This window comes from Babylonia areolata, chromosome 1, assembly GCF_041734735.1.
Source record: "Babylonia areolata isolate BAREFJ2019XMU chromosome 1, ASM4173473v1, whole genome shotgun sequence".
Taxonomy (NCBI): domain Eukaryota; kingdom Metazoa; phylum Mollusca; class Gastropoda; order Neogastropoda; family Buccinidae; genus Babylonia; species Babylonia areolata.
Window position 1 is genome coordinate 91,158,672 of NC_134876.1, and position 24,040 is coordinate 91,182,711.

The following is a 24,040-nucleotide window of genomic DNA, read 5'->3' on the forward strand; positions in this document are numbered from 1 at the left end:
TCATGTCGGGTCAGCTTGACGTCTGTGACCGTCCACCACAAAGAGAATCACTGAAGTCAACTTTTTGCAGGCCTGAACTGAAGCGAGAAAACACACTCTTTGGTAGATCCTGATTCTGTTGGCATTTCTCTACGTAATATTACTACGGAAAATTCGATTTCTACATATACTAGTTTTAAATTTGTCCAATCTGTAGACATGAAATCTTAATGCAAGACCCTTTTATTCAAACTGCTTGTGGAAGGGATAAAGTCTCCAGGAGTTTGCAGCTCAGGCACTTTTTCTGATTGCAGAAAGTGTTTTCACTGGTGGAAAGAGCAACAACAATAACAACAACAACAAAGTATACTTTTAAAACAAAACAATGGCCAGCACGTGACATCAGACCCACCCTTTTTGTGGTAGATCAATTTTTTCCCCAACTCTTTTCGTATTTTCATTTAAATTGTTTTATCTAATTTTTTTCTTTTCTTTTTGTTTGTTCGCTTTTCAACACAAGTGACAATTACGGCACACGTACTGCAACCTGCTCTCGCCTGTTTTTCCTCACAGAACTGAAAACGACGTACGGCTTTCACATTCAGGTTTAGCGTCGACACAGGGTAAAAATGGTCATACAAGAGAAACCCCACTTGAACATGCGAACGAAAAGAAAAGGAATGTGAGAGGAGCGGTAAGGAGGCTGGGTCGTCCAACACCACACAGGGTCCACCAGAACCACAAAAAATATGATAATATTGACGGTGATAACACTTATATTCGGCGCCCTATCAACAATGATGTAAGAATTATCATCACCTTTCGTCGAGTAACAATCGATTACACGTGCATTTTCCTTTTCGTGACGAGGGGACTGTATCGTTTTAACTCTCTCCATACGAACGGCGAAAGAGACGACGTTAACAGCGTTTCACCCCAATTACCATCATCAAAATATTGCAAGCGGAAGGCTCTTATACTGAAGATGTGAATGTTGACAAAGAATACCACAAATCTGACGACGGAAGCTAAAGGTTGGGTCACTCAGACACCCACAGGACATCCGAGGGGTATGTGTAGAGGAGAAGAGAGGACTGGCCGTACTGAGTGAGTTAACCATCTACAACAAGGCCACTTTTCTTTTTCTATATCTCTCCTTCTCCAAACACTATGGGCGACCGCGCATGCTCTATGTGTACATATAACGGTGCGTTCGTGGATATGACCGCGAGGGTATGAATGGTCACTAAAATGTAACTATGCTAAAAGGACTTCATAATTTTATCTCCTTCCTTCTTATCAGCGCAATACTCAGCCTAAAAATATTAATGATGTACCATATAACCATCACTACCACTATAGTACTGTCATCACCATCATCACAATGCACTCGATGTTACTTCAAGGGCCCCCCGTTTAAAACCATGGTCAACTAACTGAACTGTTGCGAGTTTTGTTTCCTATTCAGTTCAGTAAGTTCACGGTTTACTGTAAGCACCAATCGTATCGATGTTAAAACACAACACAGTTACAGAATCAGGGAATAATGTTTCAAAACTGGCGTATTTCATTCTCTCCCTTCCTCCCTCCTCCTCCTCCTCCTCTTCTTCTTCCTTTCCTTTTTTTTTTACCCTCTTCTACTCCTCCTCGTCTCCCTCCTCTCACATAAACACACACACACACACACACACACACACACACACACACACACATATATATTTATATATATTCATGCACACACAAAGACACACGTACAAACACGCATACGCATGCATACACTGGTGTATGTATATATATATATATATATATATATATATATATATATATATATATATAAAAGAAACAACAACAACTGATACAGTTATGTTCCCCACAATCTTTTTTTTCTTTCTTTTTTTTTTGTCAGTGTACAAAAAGAACCACACTCACATTCCCGCACGCATCGGCTTCAGCTTCTGCCAGATGGTTTTGAAGTCCGGCCTCTGCTCAGGATGCTCGGCCCAGCATTCCTGCATGCAGGAAATGACGTAGTCATCGCAGGTCAAGCACGTGACGTCCGGCCGGAAAGGGGTGTCCTCCGCCAGGGCTTTGTTCTTCACGCTGTCCACGATTTCTGCACACCAGTAAGATGTCAGGACCAGTGGGTTAGAAAAACTACAGACTCAGGTCAGACCAGGCATTCTTCATGGCATCAGCTACATCGTACTGACTGCATTTGCAAGGAATGGTCTTTTGGTACTGCATTAACCAGCGTGATCGATCAGTGTCTCCCGACTTTATTAGTGAAACAAGCCGTTTTATAGTAGTTCCTTCCATGGATGGAAAGAGAGTGTGTGTGTGTTCCAACTAATCAGGAACAACTATAAAACGAATTTTTTTCGTTTTTTTCCCCCCCTGTTCTTTAAGAAAAAGGGAATAATTAAGTTTAGCTAAACACAAGTTTCAAGCTTTAATTATCCTTTCACTCCTATTGGAGTATGGAGGGTTACTGCAAAATAATGTTTTCATGCCCAGAACAAACATTTCCATATACACAAAATGTCACATAAAAGTTGAGAAAACACAAATGTCTTTTAACTCCAAAAGTGTAGCGAGGCAACATTTGCAAATCTAATTATCTTACTTACAGCTAAAATGACTTTTTTGCCTTCTTTATATATATATATATATATATATATATATATATATATATATATATATATATATTTGTGTGTGTGTGTGTGTGTGTGTGTGTGTGTGTGTGTGTGTGTGTGTGTGTGTGTGTGTGTGTGTGTAAATTATTCCCTTTTCCTTACAGAGCAGAAAAAATCCCCAAGCCGATGCTCGCCAGAAACAGCAACAACAAAACAAAGAAAGAAAGAAAGATGCAAAAAAAACAACAACAACAACAACACACACACACACACACACACACACACACACACACACACACACACACACACAAACAAGAATACAGAACAACAACAGCCCTCGTATGTTCCCCAATGTTTGCTTCTCCACCCTCTCTCTGTGCATGTACGTCTCTGTCTGTCTGCCTGTCTCTCGGTCAGTCAGTCAGTCAGTCAGTCTCTCTCTCTTTCTCCCACTCGCACTTTTATGACTCCAATATTTTTTACACCTTGCATGCCCGGCTTCTCAAGAGAATGTTCTGTTAGCGACAGCTTCTATTTCTTACCGGCAATTCAGTTTTCTCGCAAGAGACAGACGTTCTTTTTATAGTCTACAGCCCCATAAAACTACTGGCCGCAAATCGCTTGACAGCACAGTGCGTATATCGTAGGCACGCTCCCCATTTCCATCTTACTCTTTCTTTCGGTTGTCGTCTTACCACCACCCCTACACCCCTCCCCTCCAACGCCCCCCCCCCCACCATTCCTCTGCTTCTTTCTTTCTCTTTGACATTCCAGCCTCTGCTTCCACCCGTCCCTCTATTTACCTTCTTCTCTCCGCCACGTCACAGGCATTTTCCCTCCCTCCCCCCCCCCCCCCCCCCCCCCCCCCACACACTTTTCACCCCTTCTTTCTCTCCTCTCTCCTTCACCCGTCCTGTGAAAAAGATCCATTTGTTTCCGTGCTGAAAACGCCATAGAGTTGAAATGCCGACATATAATGATCTTATATATGGGGAAAGAAAGTGACAAGCAGTCGACATAGATTCTGTCGTAATATGTGTTTGATTTGGGCTGAAATTGACGAGCGCAGATAAATCACGAATGCCATGGAACGGTTATAAGATGCTGCTCTGTTTATAGGCACATGGTCAAAGGACATGGGCTGCAGATATTTATTGTTATAAATGTCTGTGTCTGGGCCAGTCTCTGTTGAAGACAATTTTTTTCATGTTCGAAGAAAAAAGCCAATCATTTGAATGTGGCAAGAATGGGATTTACACATAAAGAGCAAAGAATGGTTCGAGGTACACACATTCTGTACAGTACCTGATGTTAGAACATATTTGTTGTTAAATTCAGTCTGACATTTAAACAGTGTAATGACTAGGTCTAGACGTGACATCTCTGAAATTTCTAACATTACTATCACTTAAATTTATTTGATTTTTTCAATGTTAAAAATCAGGAAAAATGATCAAATGCATTTTTTATGTACTTATAGTTTCAAGAAAGCAATATATAAACGTTTTATAAAATCTAAAGCCTTTTCTGATTACATTTACTTACCATTAACGTGTTGCGAGAAACCTGTCAATATATTCATCAATATATTCATACATGGCGCTCCAACTGTGGCTCATCGCTATTTCTTGACAGACTGAATTAGTTTGATATGTGACTGTTTTTTATATGTTGTCATATTCTAATCACTGGACAGTTATTTCCCTTCGTGAGGGTCTGTGGCCTACACATGAACAACCATTCGAGTCTGAGTTTCCCTTCCATCCATCTTTCCTTTTTTGATTATTGTCAAAATAGCTGCTAGGTAAAAACTGGAAATTGGAAAGAAACCAAAATAATTATGTTGAGTAACAAACACAATAAACCCTTTGCTATAACCATTCCCATTCTTGTTTCCAATTAGTGCGCAAACAGCTATTAGCCCAATCTTCGACAACTGTCATGACTTCAGCTCAACATCAACGACTCGGGGCGCAATAAAAGCCATGCTCGATATCCCCATGATAATAACTTTGTGACGTTGCATGTGAAATCAGCTTAACGGGCCTAAACAGTCAGCAGAGACAAGTGATACAACAGTGTTCAATGTCAGTTCCAGTGCAACGGCGTTTAAGTGAAGTGAAGAACGGCAGAATGGCATGCAAAAGAGAGACACCGTCCCATACTTCTCACGCCAAACTCGTGCCCGATTCCTCGGATCTCAGTGTTTACTCTCCTCCCCTCCCCCTCTCACACACCTCTTTATTTCCTTTCTCTTCTCCGTAAGTTTCCATTCCTCTGTCAGCTGGTCCATGGCCATCCTTTAAATGACTTGTTCCAGCCTTTGCGCTCATATCTTAGTTGTCTACAATCTACAAAGCTCCGAACAAATACCATCCATTCGCACAGACCCCGTCCTTTCCGAACGCCCAGTTCCCCGCAGAGATGGATGCATTCCTGTTGATCATACAGAGTGCAACCCAGTGACTAATGGCCAAAAAATCGCCTGGAACCGAGTGCATGCATTGTATATATCACAATTAGTTTTCGCCCGCTCCCTTGCTGCCCGCCCCTTCCCCTCTTCCCAAACTCCCTTTTCATCTTCCTGTGCCTCTCCCTTCCTTTCTGTTTTGAACTGTTTTGTCCTCCAGTCTCCCATTTCTTTACCTCTCCACTCCAACACTTTCCCCCGTCTGCTCTTTTCCTCACCGACCCTCTTCTCTCCCTGTTACCTGTCAACAGCCTACTGATGAGAAAAGCAGAAATTTGTTTCGCAGGATAGACAATGGACGCTTATCGTCAGTGCGCTGAACAAAATAATTTATAGGAGAAAGCCGATACAATCCCCTTCTGGAGACCAACACAAAAATCGAACGCTGTCAGCTCAACATCTGCCGTGTCAGAACGCCGTAAAAACCCGCGCCTGGCGCTCTCCGGAAAAAAAAATGCGTGGCGTCGCATGCGAAATCTGAACAATCCTTAACAATCACCCCCAGTGCAAAGAAAAAAAACAAACCCCTGTATTGCTCCACTACAGCAGCACGCACAAGAATAATGGCAGAATGGCATGCAGAATCCAAGCTGCAGTTCTGTGGGCGAACTTCAGCAGCACCACGTGCCATCCCTCTCGTTTCCAGCCGTCGCCTTGCTCCATCTCCCCAGACTACGTTTCAGTGACTTGACCAACACTGTTCATGCTCACGGATGTCTGGTTTATGGAGAAAAGGTCCACACCAAAGTCCAACTACGCAGACACGCCATCGCTTTCTGGAGCATTCACTTTGTCATTGAGGTTGATGCCGTGCCGCTAATCCTACAACTTGTATTCTCCATATCAACTAACCGGAAAAAACTGGAATCCGATTGTCTGTCTCACCGAATTTATAGTTCCTACCCTCCTCCAGCTCATTCGTTCCAGATCCACTTTCTTCGTTTCGCTCGCATTCTGGCCACTGAAGTGTGAATTATTGATTTCAACCTATCAACGTCCCGATTAAAACGCCCTAATCAAAATGTACATTTGCATAGTGCCTTTTCTCTCCAAGAGCTCAGGGCACTTTACATGGGCGAAAAAGTTACAGATTATATGAACCATTCATGACTAGTCTGTCTCTCTCCTCCCCTCTCCCACCCCCTTTACCCTTCCCGTCTATCATTCTTCATACATACAAATTGACTTGGCAGGCATGTGGCGGCTGTTGAAGTAGGAAACCGACAGTGTTTACTGACGGGTTTTAAAAAGATGAGTTTTGAGTTAAGATCGAAAGGCAGAGACAGGTCAGATGAAATCGAACCGATATGGTATGGAAGGGTCTTCCAGGAACAGCTAAGAGGAAAGGGAGATCATTATAGGTGGTTGTATTAACACGAGGACTTTTCTGATGGTGACAGACAGAGGAAGAGCGAGGAGTTCTTGACAGAGTGCAAGCACTGATCAGGTCAGAGAGATTGATAGGTCCACTGGAATGGAAAGCTGAAGAGCAGGGACACAATTTTGTAGTTAACTCTCTCCTCATGAGGGAGCCAGTGCAGAGTACAGAGGTGAGGAGAAACGCGATCAGTACGTGGGACCCAGAGTCTGACAGGAAGCATTGATTTGAAGTTTTTGAATTCGATGAAGATAATTATGGGCGCAACCTTTTAGAAGAGAATAACAGTGGTCGAATGAAGAAAGCACAAAAGCAGAGATAAGAGTTAGTGTAGTTTCAACAGAAAGGTACTGACAAACAGAGTTAATTTGTTGAAATTTACACAACTGACTGTGTTTATCATACTGACCACCCGAGTGTGGATACGGAGGTTCGAGTCAAGAAATGACACCGAGGTTCCTTGATACAAAAAACATCAACAACTGTGGCATCACCAAGCACAAGAGAGTCAGGGAAAGAAACAGAGGTAGATAGAAGAAATAATCACAGTTTCCGTTTTGTCATCATTTAGCTTGAGTTTGTTGACTGTCATCCAGGTTTTAACACTAAGAATGCAATCTTGTATTGACTAAAATTTAATCAGACTGTCTATTTGGCTAGGTTCAGCAGACTTCTTAATTTGAGTATCACCAGCAAAATGAGTGGTGAAGAACAGAATGACCAGAAATGACATCAGAGGAGTAGTGTACAGAAAAAAAAGGACAAGGCCTAGGACAGAGCCTTGTGGCACTCCGTATATCAAGCATGGATACGACTTTTGACTAAACACAGCCGTACGTCGCTACAATAATACTACTCTAGATGTCTGACCGTAATGTATAATATTACTGACCAGTGATACCATGGAACAATGGGACTTACGAACAACTCTACACGCATTACCATCGTCCTAAAAACTGGGGCAAGACCAGTTTTTCAGTCATCCAGGGTCAACGTAGGAGCAGAGACATACTGGATAGAGTGGAAGGAAGGTAAAGGAGGGGACATATATGAAGACACACACAGAGAGAGAGAGAGAGAGAGAGAGAGAGAGAGAGAGAGAGAGACAGAGACAGAGACAGAGAAAGAGAGAGAGAGAGCCCCAAAACACCAAGACACCACACAGCAGGCACATACCTTTGGGCGTCAGCTTGCAGTGTCCGTATGGCCCTGCCCGCCCGAACATCTCGTACAGGATGATGCCGAACGAGTAGATGTCGCTCTTGGGGGTGCCGCGGTGAGGCTTGGGCGACCTCAGCAGCTCTGGGGCCTTCCACAGCAAGTCTGCAACACCGCAGCGTTGGAAAGCAGAGGTAGCGGAAGGTAAGGGTTATTGAGGTGGAGGGTGTGTGTGTGGGGGGTGTTTGGCTATTAGGTTGGCCCATATGAGTGCCGAAGCAACATATGTAACAATATAAAGCAGCAGTCGGTCACAAGGGTGGATTTGAAAACTTGACGAATTGTGCTTATAGAGATCCGAGAGCACACACACAAACACACAGACACTCACACAGACACTCACACAGACACACAGACACTCACACAGACACACAGACACACACACACACACAAACGGACGGTTGAAAAAAATGGCAATGACCAAACCATTTTTTGTCTTCCTCTTTCTTAACGGAGACCGTCATGTGTTAGTGAAAGCATTACACACTTTTCCAGTTTTCAGTTTCACTTTCTCAAGGAGGCGTCACTGCGTTCGGACAAATCCATACACGCTACACCACATCTGTTGAGCAGATGCCTGACCAGCAGCATAACCCAACGCGCTTAGTCAGGCCTTGAGTGCATGCTTACATATTTGTGTACCTATGAAAGTGGATTTCATTTTACGTAATTTCGCCAGAGGACAACACTCTCGTTGCCATGGGTTCTTTTTCAGTGCGCCAAGTGCGTGCTGCACACGGGACCTCGGTTTATCGTCTCATCCGAAAGACTAGACGCTCAGTTTGATTTTCCAGTCAAACTTAGGAGAAAGGGCGAGAGCGGGATTCGAACCCACACCCTCACGGACTCTCTGTATTGGCAGCTGAGCGTCTTAACCATTCTGCCACCTTCCTCCACAACTGAAACCAACACTGTTTAAAAGTCGCTTTCTAACATCCACAGACTGGGATTCTATGACTAAACCAAATAAACAGTAAGCTACCACATGTTCCACACCGTCACACTCCTGGTTTCATCACCCCTTCTCCGTATCGCCCACATCCGGCTAACCCACCCACACACGCACATTCGAGACCAATATTGAAACACACATACATCAAAGACAACATGATAAAAACAAACACACATAAACAGCAAAGTGTTGCTCTGCCGTTTGTGAGCACCTGTTCAATACATTTCCTGAACAAAGATTTTGTTCGAACACATTCAAGACCACGCTACTACAGTTCGTTTTGTTTATTTATTTATAGTCTGTTCATCTAAGATGATGATATTAGACTGAAAATAAATGATATTATTATCATTTGGATTAGTATCATTTCTATGATAATGATGATTGTTATTATTAATTAGAAATCGACATTTCTGTATATTCGAATGAAAAGGGGGGCGGTTGAGGTGGAGGGGAGGGGGTGGGGGTGGGGGCAAGGGGGAGGGGACTAAAAAAGGAAGAGAAGGGAGAGAGAGAGAGAGAGAGAGAGAGAGAGAGAGAGACAGACAGAGAGAGAGAGACAGAGACAGAGAGAGAGAGAGAGAGACAGAGAGAGAGAGAGAGAGAGAGAGAGAGAACAGAATGTGGAAAAGTACAAAATCTAAAATGGAGAGGGTGAGTGTCAGTGACACAGCACTACACAGCTCCTATCCTCACTTCTGAAGTAAGCGAAGACGTCTTCGGGCTTGTAGGTCATGGCCCTGACGTCCAGCAGCCCAAAGTCCCCGACCTGCAGGGTCCACCTGGAGGTGATCAAACAGTTGGAGCTCTTCAGGCCCCCGTGGTACTGTAGCTCGCTGTCGTGCAGGTAGATCATGCCCTGTCCCAACGTCAACGCGTTGTATTGTAGTGGCACAGTGTTCGTTATGCACCAGTTGGTATTGTACTGATAATTAACAAATTAATATATAGGTATTTGAATGGTATTGACATTGTGTTGTGTTAGTATTTAATTAGTTTTTGGCACTGTATGTTACTGTAATGCCATGTTTCAATGGCATTAAAACTGGTATTCGCTTTGTATTTGTATTCTGTTCGTACTGTATTTGTATTGGTACTACATTGGTGTTATACTGTATAGGTATTGCATCAGTTTTGGTATTGTTATTGGAGTGCTACGGTGATTGCTATTGTATTGGTTTTTGGTGTATAGTTTGGCATTTAGTTTGGTCGTGGCATTGCATTGGTATTATTCTATCATATTAGTACTGTATTGTGGCTCCAGTTATCTTTGTCCTCAGGGAGTGCGTGTCGCCACGGTGCAGCGTCTTGTTACGGTCTCCATGTGTATCGTTTTCCCCATCAAAGTGGTTTTCCTTCAACATAATGTTGCCGTGGGTTCGTTAACGTGCTCCAGACACACACAGGCACACACACACACGCACACGCACGCACGCACATACACACACACACACACACACATACACACACACGCGCTTACAACCATGATCCAGAACCTAGACCAGAGCTAAGACTACAGACTGGTTGCATTTACCTGCAGAAGGTCCTTGACCAGTGAGGACAAGAACATCCCGTCCAGAGAGATGTCCTCGTTCTCCAGCACGTCCTGCCACAAAGAAAACACAAACATCTTCATCATCATCATCGTCACTATCATCATCATCATCATCGTCACTATAATCATCATCCATCATATACATCATGTTTCGGGATGGTGCCTATCCTGTTGCTCTCCTATCATAGTGTGTACGTACTTCCTTTCCACCTGTTTTCTGTTCCTCGTAACCTACTGCAATCAAGGTTTTCTTCTTTGAAACAGGTACATCATAACAAAATCCGTCCACTGCAAAAAACATCATTCAAATCAGTATGTTTAAGAGAAGCTTTTTAAATGCCACAATACAAAGCTAAAGCCCAATGGGCTTTTTTTTTTTTCATTATCTAACAATCTCAACCGTCAATGAACATAACCACAAAGAAAGACAGAGGGAAGGGCGAGAGGGAGGATGGACAGAAGGAAGAAAATGGGAGGCAGGGGGCAAGACAGACAAGCAGGAGGAGAGGTTACTGTAAGGACAGACAGGAGGAAGAGAAGGGGAAGAAGAAGGAGGTGTGGGGGGGGGGCAAGACAGATAAAAGCAGGGGGAGAGGTTACTGTAAGGACAGACAGGAGGAAGAGAAGGGGAAGAAGAAGAAGGGGGGGGGGGGCAAGACAGACAAAACCAGGGGGAGGTTACTGTAAGGAGAGACAGGAGGAAGAGAAGGGGAGGAAGAGAAGGGGAAGAAGAAGAAGGGGGGGGGGCAAGACAGACAAAACCAGGGGGAGGTTACTGTAAGGACAGACAGGAGGAAGAGAAGGGGAAGAAGAAGAAGAAGGAGGGGGGCAAGACAGACAAAAGCAGGGGGAGGTTACTGTAAGGACAGACAGGAGGAAGAGAAGGGGAAGAAGAAGGAGGGGGGCAAGACAGACATAAGCAGGGGGAGGTTACTGTAAGGACAGACAGGAGGAAGAGAAGGGGAAGAAGAAGGAGGAGGAGGGGGCCAAGACAGACAAAACCAGGGGGAGGTTACTGTAAGGACAGACAGGAGGAAGAGAAGGGGAAGAAGAAGGAGGGGGGGGGGGGGGCAAGACAGACAAAAGCAGGGGGAGGTTACTGTAAGGACAGACAGGAGGAAGAGAAGGGGAAGAAGAAGGAGGGGGGCAAGACAGACAAAAGCAGGGGGAGGTTACTGTAAGGACAGACAGGAGGAAGAGAAGGGGAAGAAGGAGAAGGAGGAGGGGGGGCAAGACAGACAAAAGCAGGGGGAGGTTACTGTAAGGACAGACAGGAGGAAGAGAAGAGGAAGAAGAAGGAGGGGGGGGGGGCAAGACAGATAAAAGCAGGGGGAGGTTACTGTAAGGACAGACAGGAGGAAGAGAAGGGGAAGAAGAAGAAGGAGGGGGGGGGGGGCAAGACAGACAAAAGCATGGGGAGGTTACTGTAAGGACAGACAGGAGGAAGAGAAGGGGAAGAAGGAGGGGGAGTGGGGGGGCGGGGCAAGACAGACAAGCAGGGGGAGGTTACTGTAAGGACAGACAGAATGAAGAGAAGGGGAAGAAGGAGGGGGGGGGGGCAAGACAAACAAAGCAGGGGGAGGTTACTGTAAGGACAGACAGGAGGAAGAGAAGGGGAAGAAGAAGGAGGAGGGGGGGGGGGGGGCAAGACAGACAAAAGCAGGGGGAGGTTACTGTAAGGACAGACAGGAGGAAGAGAAGGGGAAGAAGAAGGAGGAGGAGGGGGGCAAGACAGACAAAAGCAGGGGGAGGTTACTGTAAGGACAGACAGGAGGAAGAGAAGGGGAAGAAGAAGGAGGGGGGCAAGACAGACAAAAGCAGGGGGAGGTTACTGTAAGGACAGACAGGAGGAAGAGAAGGGGAAGAAGAAGGAGGGGGGCAAGACAGACAAAAGCAGGGGGAGGTTACTGTAAGGACAGACAGGAGGAAGAGAAGGGGAAGAAGAAGGAGGGGGGGGGGGGCAAGACAGACAAAAGAAGAGGGAGGTTACTGTAAGGACAGACAGGAGGAAGAGAAGGGGAAGAAGAAGGAGGGGGGGGGGGGCAAGACAGACAAAAGCAGGGGGAGGTTACTGTAAGGACAGACAGGAGGAAGAGAAGGGGAAGAAGAAGGAGGGGGGCAAGACAGACAAAAGCAGGGGGAGGTTACTGTAAGGACAGACAGGAGGAAGAGAAGGGGAAGAAGAAGGAGGGGGGCAAGACAGACAAAAGAAGAGGGAGGTTACTGTAAGGACAGACAGGAGGAAGAGAAGGGGAAGAAGGAGGGGGGGGGGCAAGACAGATAAAAGCAGGGGAGGTTACTGTAAGGACAGACAGGAGGAAGAGAAGGGGAAGAAGAAGGAGGAGGAGGGGGGCAAGACAGACAAAACCAGGGGGAGGTTACTGTAAGGACAGACAGGAGGAAGAGAAGGGGAAGAAGAAGGAGGGGGGGGGGCAAGACAGACAAAAGCAGGGGGGAGGTTACTGTAAGGACAGACAGGAGGAAGAGAAGGGGAAGAAGAAGAAGGAGGGGGGGGGGGGCAAGACAGACAAAAGCAGGGGGAGGTTACTGTAAGGACAGACAGGAGGAAGAGAAGAGGAAGAAGAAGGAGGGGGGGGGGGCAAGACAGACAAAAGCAGGGGGAGGTTACTGTAAGGACAGACAGGAGGAAGAGAAGGGGAAGAAGGAGGGGGAGTGGGGGGGCGGGGCAAGACAGACAAGCAGGGGGAGGTTACTGTAAGGACAGACAGAATGAAGAGAAGGGGAAGAAGGAGGGGGGGGGGGCAAGACAAACAAAGCAGGGGGAGGTTACTGTAAGGACAGACAGGAGGAAGAGAAGGGGAAGAAGAAGGAGGAGGGGGGGGGGGGGCAAGACAGACAAAAGCAGGGGGAGGTTACTGTAAGGACAGACAGGAGGAAGAGAAGGGGAAGAAGAAGGAGGAGGAGGGGGGCAAGACAGACAAAAGCAGGGGGAGGTTACTGTAAGGACAGACAGGAGGAAGAGAAGGGGAAGAAGAAGGAGGGGGGCAAGACAGACAAAGCAGGGGGAGGTTACTGTAAGGACAGACAGGAGGAAGAGAAGGGGAAGAAGAAGGAGGGGGGGGGGGGGGCAAGACAGACAAAAGAAGAGGGAGGTTACTGTAAGGACAGACAGGAGGAAGAGAAGGGGAAGAAGAAGGAGGGGGGGGGCAAGACAGACAAAAGCAGGGGGAGGTTACTGTAAGGACAGACAGGAGGAAGAGAAGGGGAAGAAGAAGGAGGGGGGCAAGACAGACAAAAGCAGGGGGAGGTTACTGTAAGGACAGACAGGAGGAAGAGAAGGGGAAGAAGAAGGAGGGGGGCAAGACAGACAAAAGAAGAGGGAGGTTACTGTAAGGACAGACAGGAGGAAGAGAAGGGGAAGAAGGAAGGGGGGGGGGCAAGACAGATAAAAGCAGGGGGAGGTTACTGTAAGGACAGACAGGAGGAAGAGAAGGGGAAGAAGAAGAAGGAGGGGGGAGGGGGGGGGCAAGACAGACAAAAGCAGGGGGAGGTTACTGTAAGGACAGACAGGAGGAAGAGAAGGGGAAGAAGAAGGAGGGGGGGGGGGGGGGCAAGACAGACAAAAGCAGGGGGAAGTTACTGTAAGGACAGACAGGAGGAAGAGAAGGGGAAGAAGAAGAAGGAGGGGGGGGGGGCAAGACAGACAAAAGCAGGGGGAGGTTACTGTAAGGACAGACAGGAGGAAGAGAAGGGGAAGAAGAAGAAGGAGGGGGGGGGGGGCAAGACAGACAAAAGCAGGGGGAAGTTACTGTAAGGACAGACAGGAGGAAGAGAAGGGGAAGAAGAAGGAGGGGGGGGGGGGGGCAAGACAGACAAAAGCAGGGGGAGGTTACTGTAATGACAGACAGGAGGAAGAGAAGGGGAAGAAGGAGGAGGAGGGGCAAGACAGACAAAAGCAGGGGGAGGTTACTGTAAGGACAGACAGGAGGAAGAGAAGGGGAAGAAGAAGGAGGGGGGGGGGGGCGCGGCAAGACAGACAAAAGCAGGGGGAGGTTACTGTAAGGACAGACAGGAGGAAGAGAAGGGGAAGAAGGAGGGGGGTGGGGGGGGGGGCAAGACAGACAAAAGCAGGGGGAGGTTACTGTAAGGACAGACAGGAGGAAGAGAAGGGGAAGAAGAAGGAGGAGGAGGGGGGCAAGACAGACAAAAGCAGGGGGAGGTTACTGTAAGGACAGACAGGAGGAAGAGAAGGGGAAGAAGGAGGAGGAGGGGGGCAAGACAGACAAAAGCAGGGGGGGGGTTACTGTAAGGACAGACAGGAGGAAGAGAAGGGGAAGAAGAAGGAGGGGGGGGGGGACAAGACAGACAAAAGCAAGGGGAGGTTACTGTAAGGACAGACAGGAGGAAGAGAAGGGGAAGAAGAAGAAGGAGGGGGGGCAAGACAGACATAAGCAGGGGGAGGTTACTGTAAGGACAGACAGGAGGAAGAGAAGGGGAAGAAGAAGAAGGAGGGGGGGGGGACAAGACAGACAAAAGCAAGGGGAGGTTACTGTAAGGACAGACAGGAGGAAGAGAAGGGGAAGAAGAAGAAGGAGGGGGGGGGGGGGCAAGACAGACAAAAGCAGGGGGAGGTTACTGTAAGGACAGACAGGAGGAAGAGAAGGGGAAGAAGGAGGAGGGGGGGGGGCAAGACAGACAAAAGCAGGGGGAGGTTACTGTAAGGACAGACAGGAGGAAGAGAAGGGGAAGAAGAAGGCGGGGGGGGGGGGGGGGCAAGACAGACAAAAGCAGGGAGAGGTTACTGTAAGGACAGACAGGATGAAGAGAAGGGAAAGAAGAAGGAGGGGGGGGGGCAAGACAGACATAAGCAGGGGGAGGTTACTGTAAGGACAGACAGGAGGAAGAGAAGGGGAAGAAGAAGGAGGGGGGAAAGACAGACAAAACCAGGGGGAGGTTACTGTAAGGACAGACAGGAGGAAGAGAAGGGGAAGAAGAAGGAGGGAGGGGGGCAAGACAGACAAAACCAGGGGGAGGTTACTGTAAGGACAGACAGGAGGAAGAGAAGGGGAAGAAGGAGGAGGAGGGGGGCAAGACAGACAAAAGCAGGGGGGGGGGGTTACTGTAAGGACAGACAGGAGGAAGAGAAGGGGAAGAAGAAGGGGGGGGGGGGGGGCAAGACAGACAAAAGCATGGGGAGGTTACTGTAAGGACAGACAGGAGGAAGAGAAGGGGAAGAAGGAGGGGGAGTGGGGGGGCGGGGCAAGACAGACAAGCAGGGGGAGGTTACTGTAAGGACAGACAGAATGAAGAGAAGGGGAAGAAGGAGGGGGGGGGGCAAGACAAACAAAGCAGGGGGAGGTTACTGTAAGGACAGACAGGAGGAAGAGAAGGGGAAGAAGAAGGAGGAGGGGGGGGGGGGGCAAGACAGACAAAAGCAGGGGGAGGTTACTGTAAGGACAGACAGGAGGAAGAGAAGGGGAAGAAGAAGGAGGAGGAGGGGGGCAAGACAGACAAAAGCAGGGGGAGGTTACTGTAAGGACAGACAGGAGGAAGAGAAGGGGAAGAAGAAGGAGGGGGGCAAGACAGACAAAAGCAGGGGGAGGTTACTGTAAGGACAGACAGGAGGAAGAGAAGGGGAAGAAGAAGGAGGGGGGCAAGACAGACAAAAGCAGGGGGAGGTTACTGTAAGGACAGACAGGAGGAAGAGAAGGGGAAGAAGAAGGAGGGGGGGGGGGGCAAGACAGACAAAAGAAGAGGGAGGTTACTGTAAGGACAGACAGGAGGAAGAGAAGGGGAAGAAGAAGGAGGGGGGGGGGGGGGCAAGACAGACAAAAGCAGGGGGAGGTTACTGTAAGGACAGACAGGAGGAAGAGAAGGGGAAGAAGAAGGAGGGGGGCAAGACAGACAAAAGCAGGGGGAGGTTACTGTAAGGACAGACAGGAGGAAGAGAAGGGGAAGAAGAAGGAGGGGGGCAAGACAGACAAAAGAAGAGGGAGGTTACTGTAAGGACAGACAGGAGGAAGAGAAGGGGAAGAAGGAGGGGGGGGGGGGGCAAGACAGATAAAAGCAGGGGGAGGTTACTGTAAGGACAGACAGGAGGAAGAGAAGGGGAAGAAGAAGGAGGAGGAGGGGGGCAAGACAGACAAAACCAGGGGGAGGTTACTGTAAGGACAGACAGGAGGAAGAGAAGGGGAAGAAGAAGGAGGGGGGGGGGCAAGACAGACAAAAGCAGGGGGAGGTTACTGTAAGGACAGACAGGAGGAAGAGAAGGGGAAGAAGAAGAAGGAGGGGGGGGGGGCAAGACAGACAAAAGCAGGGGGAGGTTACTGTAAGGACAGACAGGAGGAAGAGAAGAGGAAGAAGAAGGAGGGGGGGGGGGGCAAGACAGACAAAAGCAGGGGGAGGTTACTGTAAGGACAGACAGGAGGAAGAGAAGGGGAAGAAGGAGGGGGAGTGGGGGGGCGGGGCAAGACAGACAAGCAGGGGGAGGTTACTGTAAGGACAGACAGAATGAAGAGAAGGGGAAGAAGGAGGGGGGGGGGGCAAGACAAACAAAGCAGGGGGAGGTTACTGTAAGGACAGACAGGAGGAAGAGAAGGGGAAGAAGAAGGAGGAGGGGGGGGGGCAAGACAGACAAAAGCAGGGGGAGGTTACTGTAAGGACAGACAGGAGGAAGAGAAGGGGAAGAAGAAGGAGGAGGAGGGGGGCAAGACAGACAAAAGCAGGGGGAGGTTACTGTAAGGACAGACAGGAGGAAGAGAAGGGGAAGAAGAAGGAGGGGGGCAAGACAGACAAAAGCAGGGGGAGGTTACTGTAAGGACAGACAGGAGGAAGAGAAGGGGAAGAAGAAGGAGGGGGGGGGGGGGGGCAAGACAGACAAAAGAAGAGGGAGGTTACTGTAAGGACAGACAGGAGGAAGAGAAGGGGAAGAAGAAGGAGGGGGGGGGCAAGACAGACAAAAGCAGGGGGAGGTTACTGTAAGGACAGACAGGAGGAAGAGAAGGGGAAGAAGAAGGAGGGGGGCAAGACAGACAAAAGCAGGGGGAGGTTACTGTAAGGACAGACAGGAGGAAGAGAAGGGGAAGAAGAAGGAGGGGGGCAAGACAGACAAAAGAAGAGGGAGGTTACTGTAAGGACAGACAGGAGGAAGAGAAGGGGAAGAAGGAAGGGGGGGGGCAAGACAGATAAAAGCAGGGGGAGGTTACTGTAAGGACAGACAGGAGGAAGAGAAGGGGAAGAAGAAGAAGGAGGGGGGAGGGGGGGGGCAAGACAGACAAAAGCAGGGGGAGGTTACTGTAAGGACAGACAGGAGGAAGAGAAGGGGAAGAAGAAGGAGGGGGGGGGGGGGCAAGACAGACAAAAGCAGGGGGAAGTTACTGTAAGGACAGACAGGAGGAAGAGAAGGGGAAGAAGAAGAAGGAGGGGGGGGGGCAAGACAGACAAAAGCAGGGGGAGGTTACTGTAAGGACAGACAGGAGGAAGAGAAGGGGAAGAAGAAGAAGGAGGGGGGGGGGGGCAAGACAGACAAAAGCAGGGGGAAGTTACTGTAAGGACAGACAGGAGGAAGAGAAGGGGAAGAAGAAGGAGGGGGGGGGGGGGCAAGACAGACAAAAGCAGGGGGAGGTTACTGTAATGACAGACAGGAGGAAGAGAAGGGGAAGAAGGAGGAGGAGGGGCAAGACAGACAAAAGCAGGGGGAGGTTACTGTAAGGACAGACAGGAGGAAGAGAAGGGGAAGAAGAAGGAGGGGGGGGGGGGGCGCGGCAAGACAGACAAAAGCAGGGGGAGGTTACTGTAAGGACAGACAGGAGGAAGAGAAGGGGAAGAAGGAGGGGGGTGGGGGGGGGGGGCAAGACAGACAAAAGCAGGGGGAGGTTACTGTAAGGACAGACAGGAGGAAGAGAAGGGGAAGAAGAAGGAGGAGGAGGGGGGCAAGACAGACAAAAGCAGGGGGAGGTTACTGTAAGGACAGACAGGAGGAAGAGAAGGGGAAGAAGGAGGAGGAGGGGGGCAAGACAGACAAAAGCAGGGGGGGGGTTACTGTAAGGACAGACAGGAGGAAGAGAAGGGGAAGAAGAAGGAGGGGGGGGGGACAAGACAGACAAAAGCAAGGGGAGGTTACTGTAAGGACAGACAGGAGGAAGAGAAGGGGAAGAAGAAGAAGGAGGGGGGGCAAGACAGACATAAGCAGGGGGAGGTTACTGTAAGGACAGACAGGAGGAAGAGAAGGGGAAGAAGAAGAAGGAGGGGGGGGGGACAAGACAGACAAAAGCAAGGGGAGGTTACTGTAAGGACAGACAGGAGGAAGAGAAGGGGAAGAAGAAGAAGGAGGGGGGGGGGGGGGCAAGACAGACAAAAGCAGGGGGAGGTTACTGTAAGGACAGACAGGAGGAAGAGAAGGGGAAGAAGGAGGAGGGGGGGGGGCAAGACAGACAAAAGCAGGGGGAGGTTACTGTAAGGACAGACAGGAGGAAGAGAAGGGGAAGAAGAAGGCGGGGGGGGGGGGGGGGGGGGCAAGACAGACAAAAGCAGGGAGAGGTTACTGTAAGGACAGACAGGATGAAGAGAAGGGAAAGAAGAAGGAGGGGGGGGGGCAAGACAGACATAAGCAGGGGGAGGTTACTGTAAGGACAGACAGGAGGAAGAGAAGGGGAAGAAGAAGGAGGGGGGAAAGACAGACAAAAGCAGGGGGAGGTTACTGTAAGGACAGACAGGAGGAAGAGAAGGGGAAGAAGAAGGAGGGAGGGGGGCAAGACAGACAAAACCAGGGGGAGGTTACTGTAAGGACAGACAGGAGGAAGAGAAGGGGAAGAAGGAGGAGGAGGGGGGCAAGACAGACAAAAGCAGGGGGGGGGGGTTACTGTAAGGACAGACAGGAGGAAGAGAAGGGGAAGAAGAAGGGGGGGGGGGGGCAAGAGAGACAAAAGAAGGGGGAGGTTACTGTAAGGACAGACAGGAGGAAGAGAAGGGGAAGAAGGAGGAGGAGGAGGGGGGCAAGACAGACAAAACCAGGGGGAGGTTACTGTAAGGACAGACAGGAGGAAGAGAAGGGGAAGAAGCGGAAGAAGGAGGAGGGGGGCAAGACCGACAAAAGCAGGGGGAGGTTACTGTAAGGACAGACAGGAGGAAGAGAAGGGAAGAAGAAGAAGGAGGGGGGGCAAGACAGACAAAAGCAGGGGGAGGTTACTGTAAGGACAGACAGGAGGAAGAGAAGGGGAAGAAGGAGGAGGGGGGCAAGACAGACAAAAGCAGGGGGAGGTTACTGTAAGGACAGACAGGAGGAAGAGAAGGGGAAGAAGGAGGAGGGGGGCAAGACCGACAAAAGCAGGGGGAGGTTACCGTGAGGCTGCCCTTGCCACAGTACTCTGTCACCAGCACCAGGTAGTCCGAGTCCACAGAGGCCCCGATGAAAGCGTTCACGTTGTCGTGCCGCAGGTCTCTCAGCTGCACACAGTATTGTTTTTTTCTTTAAAAAAAAAAAGAAGTCAAGAGTGAAAAGACAACATAAATGAACATTGATAACTATTAAAATAAGAACCCAATACAAATGTGGTTACACATAAAAACTGAGAGAAACAAACAAACAAACAAACGAATTAAAACAAATTTTAGAAAAGGCGAAGACGGCTAAATATACAACAACAAAAACAAGAATATCACGGACAACACATTTTAGTTGTAATGAATTGTCTTCAGAACCAGCAACTTGTGCTAAGAACTTGAAAAAAAAAAAAAAAGAAAGAAAGAAAAACAAACCAACACGCAAAACAACCACAACAAAAAACAAAGATACAAAAAATAAAAACAAAACTAACTAAAAAAACAAAAACAACAACAACAAAAATAAATAAATGAATAAAAAGAAGAGAGGCAGACTTACACACAAAAAAAGAGAAAGAGACACAGAGAGACAGATGGACAGATACAGACACATACATCTTTCACACACACACCCGCGCGCACGCACGCATCCTCCCCCCCCCCCCCCACACACACACACAGAGCGTTAGAGAAAACCAGCAAGACCATTTTCATCTCCTTCTTGGTCCGCCTCCCCAGGTCGATCTTGCGCTTGTCGTACAGCTTGAGGGCCACCGTCTGCCCCTTGAAGAGCCCCGTCTGGGCGAACACCTGGGTGTAGGAGTTCCGGGACTCTGTGGACACGATGCTCACCACCTGCAACATCACCACCAACACCTCAGCGCCTGCAACATCACCTCACCACCAACACCTCAGCACCTGCAACATCACCACCAACACCTCAACACCTGCAATATCACCACCAACACCTCACCACCTGCACCACCACATCACCACCAACACCTCACCACCTGCAACATCACCTCACCACCAACACCTCACCACCTGCAACATCACCACCAACACCTCACCACCTGCAACATCACCACCAACACCTCAACACCTGCAACATCACCACCAACACCTCAACACCTGCAACATCACCACCAACGCCTCAGCACCTGCAACATCATCCCCAACACCTCACCACCTGCACCACCACCTCACCACCAACACCTCACCACCTGCAACATCACCACCAACACCTCACCACCTGCAACATCACCACCAACACCTCAGCACCTGCAACAGACACTGATAGTAGTAGATGGTGTCCTCAGAAAGTTAATCAGAACAGACACTACTGAACATCACCGATGTGACACAGCGGCAGTATAAGTTCTCCTCTCTGGTACGTGGCCTCCTGGCGACCTAACATTGATAGTTTCCCGTGTGGACTGTCGACCGGAACACGAGTGTGGCTGTGTAAGGGGGACTGGGAATGACCGTCGTGGGAGTAATACAACTGAAACGGTGAAGTTGATGGGTCAGGAAAGGAGAGAGAGAGAGAGAGGGACAGGGACAGAGACAGAGAGACAGAGTGAGAGAGAGATGATTGCTATTCTCCCAGCGCAGTTGTAGTTCACCTCTGGCTCGCAGTTTTCTGTGTTGACATAAAAAAGAAGATTAAAATTAAAAAACATAGTCGAGTCGCCAGCACATTCCAGAATGTCATTCGTTCTCGCGACAGAAAAAAAATGTCACGACAGGCCAATGTGCTTAACATTATCATGATAGACCAATGTGCTTAACATTATCATGATAGGCCAATGTGCTTAACATTATCATGACAGGCCAATGTGCTTAACATTATCATGATAGACCAATGTGCTTAACATTATCATGACAGGGCAATGTGCTTAACATTATCATGATAGACCAATGTGCTTAACATTAATCCAGAACTTGACAATGTTTGGCGTAGACAAGGCGACGAAGAGAGGACCGCGCCCCGCCTTCCTACGCTCAGGGGATATGAATCACTGTCCCGATAGACAAAAGGCGATAGGATCTTTAACATTTGACCCACTGAACGAGAACTCTTCATTAGTATTCATTATTAATCTCAGAGGGCGACGATTGTGACGTCATACAGGAAAAGCTCTCAGCGAGAAGGGGAACGCAGCAAACATTCCTGAAAGCAAAAGGCAGCAGCGGTAGTGTCGGAAACAGCGTTTTTCCTCCACTCCCTTTATTCAGAGAGTATTTCGGGATAAGACCCTAAATGATGGTTGATAGGTGGTCGTGTGTGAGGGCTTTTAGGTATATTCTTTGGAGACAAATATGTGTAAGCGTGAGTGCACTCACATTCGCGCCCGCACACACACACACACACACACACACAGGCGAGCACACTCATGAAACGTTCTGTTAAATGGAACCAGAACTGCCGTCCTTTGGTCACACTGAAGTGGGGGGTTGGCCCTGAGGCAACGCGTCCGCCCCGGAAGTGAAAGAATTTGAGCGCACTGCTTCGATTCCCACAGTCACCAGTATTTTATTCCCTTCCACCAGACCTTGAGTGGTGGTTTTGACGCTGGTCATTCCACAGAGAAGATAAACTGAGGTTATGTGTACAGCATGCACTTAGTGCAACTACAAATCTAATGTCAGCCAAAGGGTTGTCCCTGGCAAAACTCCGAAGAAAGACCCACTTTGATAGGTAAACAAATACACTTGCAGGCAGAAGAAAGGTGGCGCTCTGTTTGTCGCGACGCGCTCTCCCAGGGGAGGGCAGGCCGAATTTCACACAGATCTATCTGTTGTGACAAAAGAGTATTACAATAAAATTGAACCACTCGTTGCATCGCTCTGCTTCCCCCCTAAGAATACCAGTCAAGATCTCTCCCTGCTGGCTTTGAGGAATCGTCTGCCTGGAAGAACCCATTCACAATCTGCTTCCAATTTATTTTCACCCAAATCGACGAAAGCCGAGGCATTCCTATTCCAGTCTTCGACTTGAATTACAATGACTGACTGAATTTTACGTGACGTACGCGTTAGCAGGCGGCAGGAACAATCAATCTTAATTATCTCTGAATAAGAAAATAAGTTCATTTGATAGGTGATGACATTTCAGAAAACGTTGGCTCAGACTTCCAGGACAGCCTTATCTGTTTATTCCGTAACCTCCAATAACACTAATTTGTTGGACAACTTGCTGAGAATCAACCTGGCCTCCACGTGTGGCACAAGTAGGGAAATCTGAGGTGAAGACCAAGGAGTGAGCTTTATTTCTAGCAAAAGGATGTTTCGTTGTCACTTAAGTGATGTTAAAGGTAAACGGTGAACAGAGTATGGAGTGACAAGGTGAGACATCTCCAGCTTTCTCTGGACACAACTTTTTCGTGCGTTTACAAAATATTACATGCTACACACATACGCCTCCAGTAACAGTTGTGGACTGAATCGAAGCAATCATCTCCCTCTGCGCGCGTGCGTTCATGCGTATGTGTGTGCGCGTGTGCGTGTGCGTGTGTGTGTGCGCGCGCGCGCGTGTGTGTATGTGTGTGTGTGTTCGCGCGCATGTACATCTGTGTGCATGTGGGTTCGCGTGCGTAAGTGTGGGTGCCTGTAATAGTGTGGGTGGGTAAATGTGTGGCTGGGTGCATGAGTGGGCGGGTACGCCCGAGTGTCCGTGGGCGTTGCATCACGTTAAAAGTGACTTGGCGCAAGTGCTTACAGAAATTAGGGGCGGTGGAGTAAGGCGGGGCAGGAACGGACCAAGACGTAAACCTTTCAAATGACAGCAATTGGGGATCCACTAATGGAAAAGTCTGTTAGTTGTACATGGCATGACTAAGTTTTGTCTGGGTAAGGGCAACGACCGACTCTCTACAGGACTTGGCCGAGAGACGTCATTTACCAATCTGCGATCTTCCCTGCTCCTAGCAGCTAACCATGAGCAACCCGAGGATGCAATGTTAATCAGCTGTTTTCAGGAGAGGTATCAGGCTCACCTGACGTGAGTTCAGCTGTTCATGGCGTAAACAGTATGTCCTGACCACAAAACACACTCGAAAAGTTTGAACTAAGTTCAGGACAACAGCATGTCAAAGAAAAGAAAACTTGTCATCAGCTCAGATCTGTCCAAAAAGGAAAAAAAACAAAAACAAAAAAACAACAACGAAACGTTTCAATACTTCAACATGACTGGATACATTCTGGATCTGTGTTCTTCTTATGGTGTTGTCCCCTTTCGTCACGCCATCTCACCCATGTCCACCATCACTAGCAGTCTGCAACAGAGAGACAGAGGCAGGAAAGAAGGAAAGAAGACATAACGTTACACGCACCGCCCCATCCAGAGGCAGCTGTTTCTCATCCGTGCCGCTCAGCCCCGTGAAGTTGTGGGCCATCTGGATGGAGGAGAAGGCGACCTTCCACAGCAGGCCGTCTATCTCCTGCTCGTACCGCCAGTTCCTGAAGCACAATGTCAACCCAAAAACGTTTAAAACAATTTACAAGGGACGGTGGTGAATAATGCAATGCACGAAATACTTAGTTGTATTCAACACCAACGAAAACTGGCACG

General features: G+C 48.6%; 1 protein-coding gene across 1 annotated transcript in view; it reads right to left on the reverse strand.

Annotated features, from left to right (window-relative positions):
- Window positions 1–24,040, reverse strand: part of LOC143289208 (guanylate cyclase 32E-like) — a 253,119-nt gene that overhangs the window by 15,521 nt on the left and 213,558 nt on the right. Inside the window, exons 9-15 of the mRNA XM_076598155.1 lie at window positions 23,802–23,928; window positions 20,173–20,322; window positions 19,486–19,590; window positions 10,165–10,236; window positions 9,327–9,489; window positions 7,637–7,783; window positions 1,909–2,092 (exon numbers count right to left, since the gene is read on the reverse strand). Of these exons, the coding sequence (XP_076454270.1) occupies window positions 1,909–2,092; window positions 7,637–7,783; window positions 9,327–9,489; window positions 10,165–10,236; window positions 19,486–19,590; window positions 20,173–20,322; window positions 23,802–23,928 (948 nt within the window). The remainder of the gene's footprint in view (window positions 1–1,908; window positions 2,093–7,636; window positions 7,784–9,326; window positions 9,490–10,164; window positions 10,237–19,485; window positions 19,591–20,172; window positions 20,323–23,801; window positions 23,929–24,040) is intronic.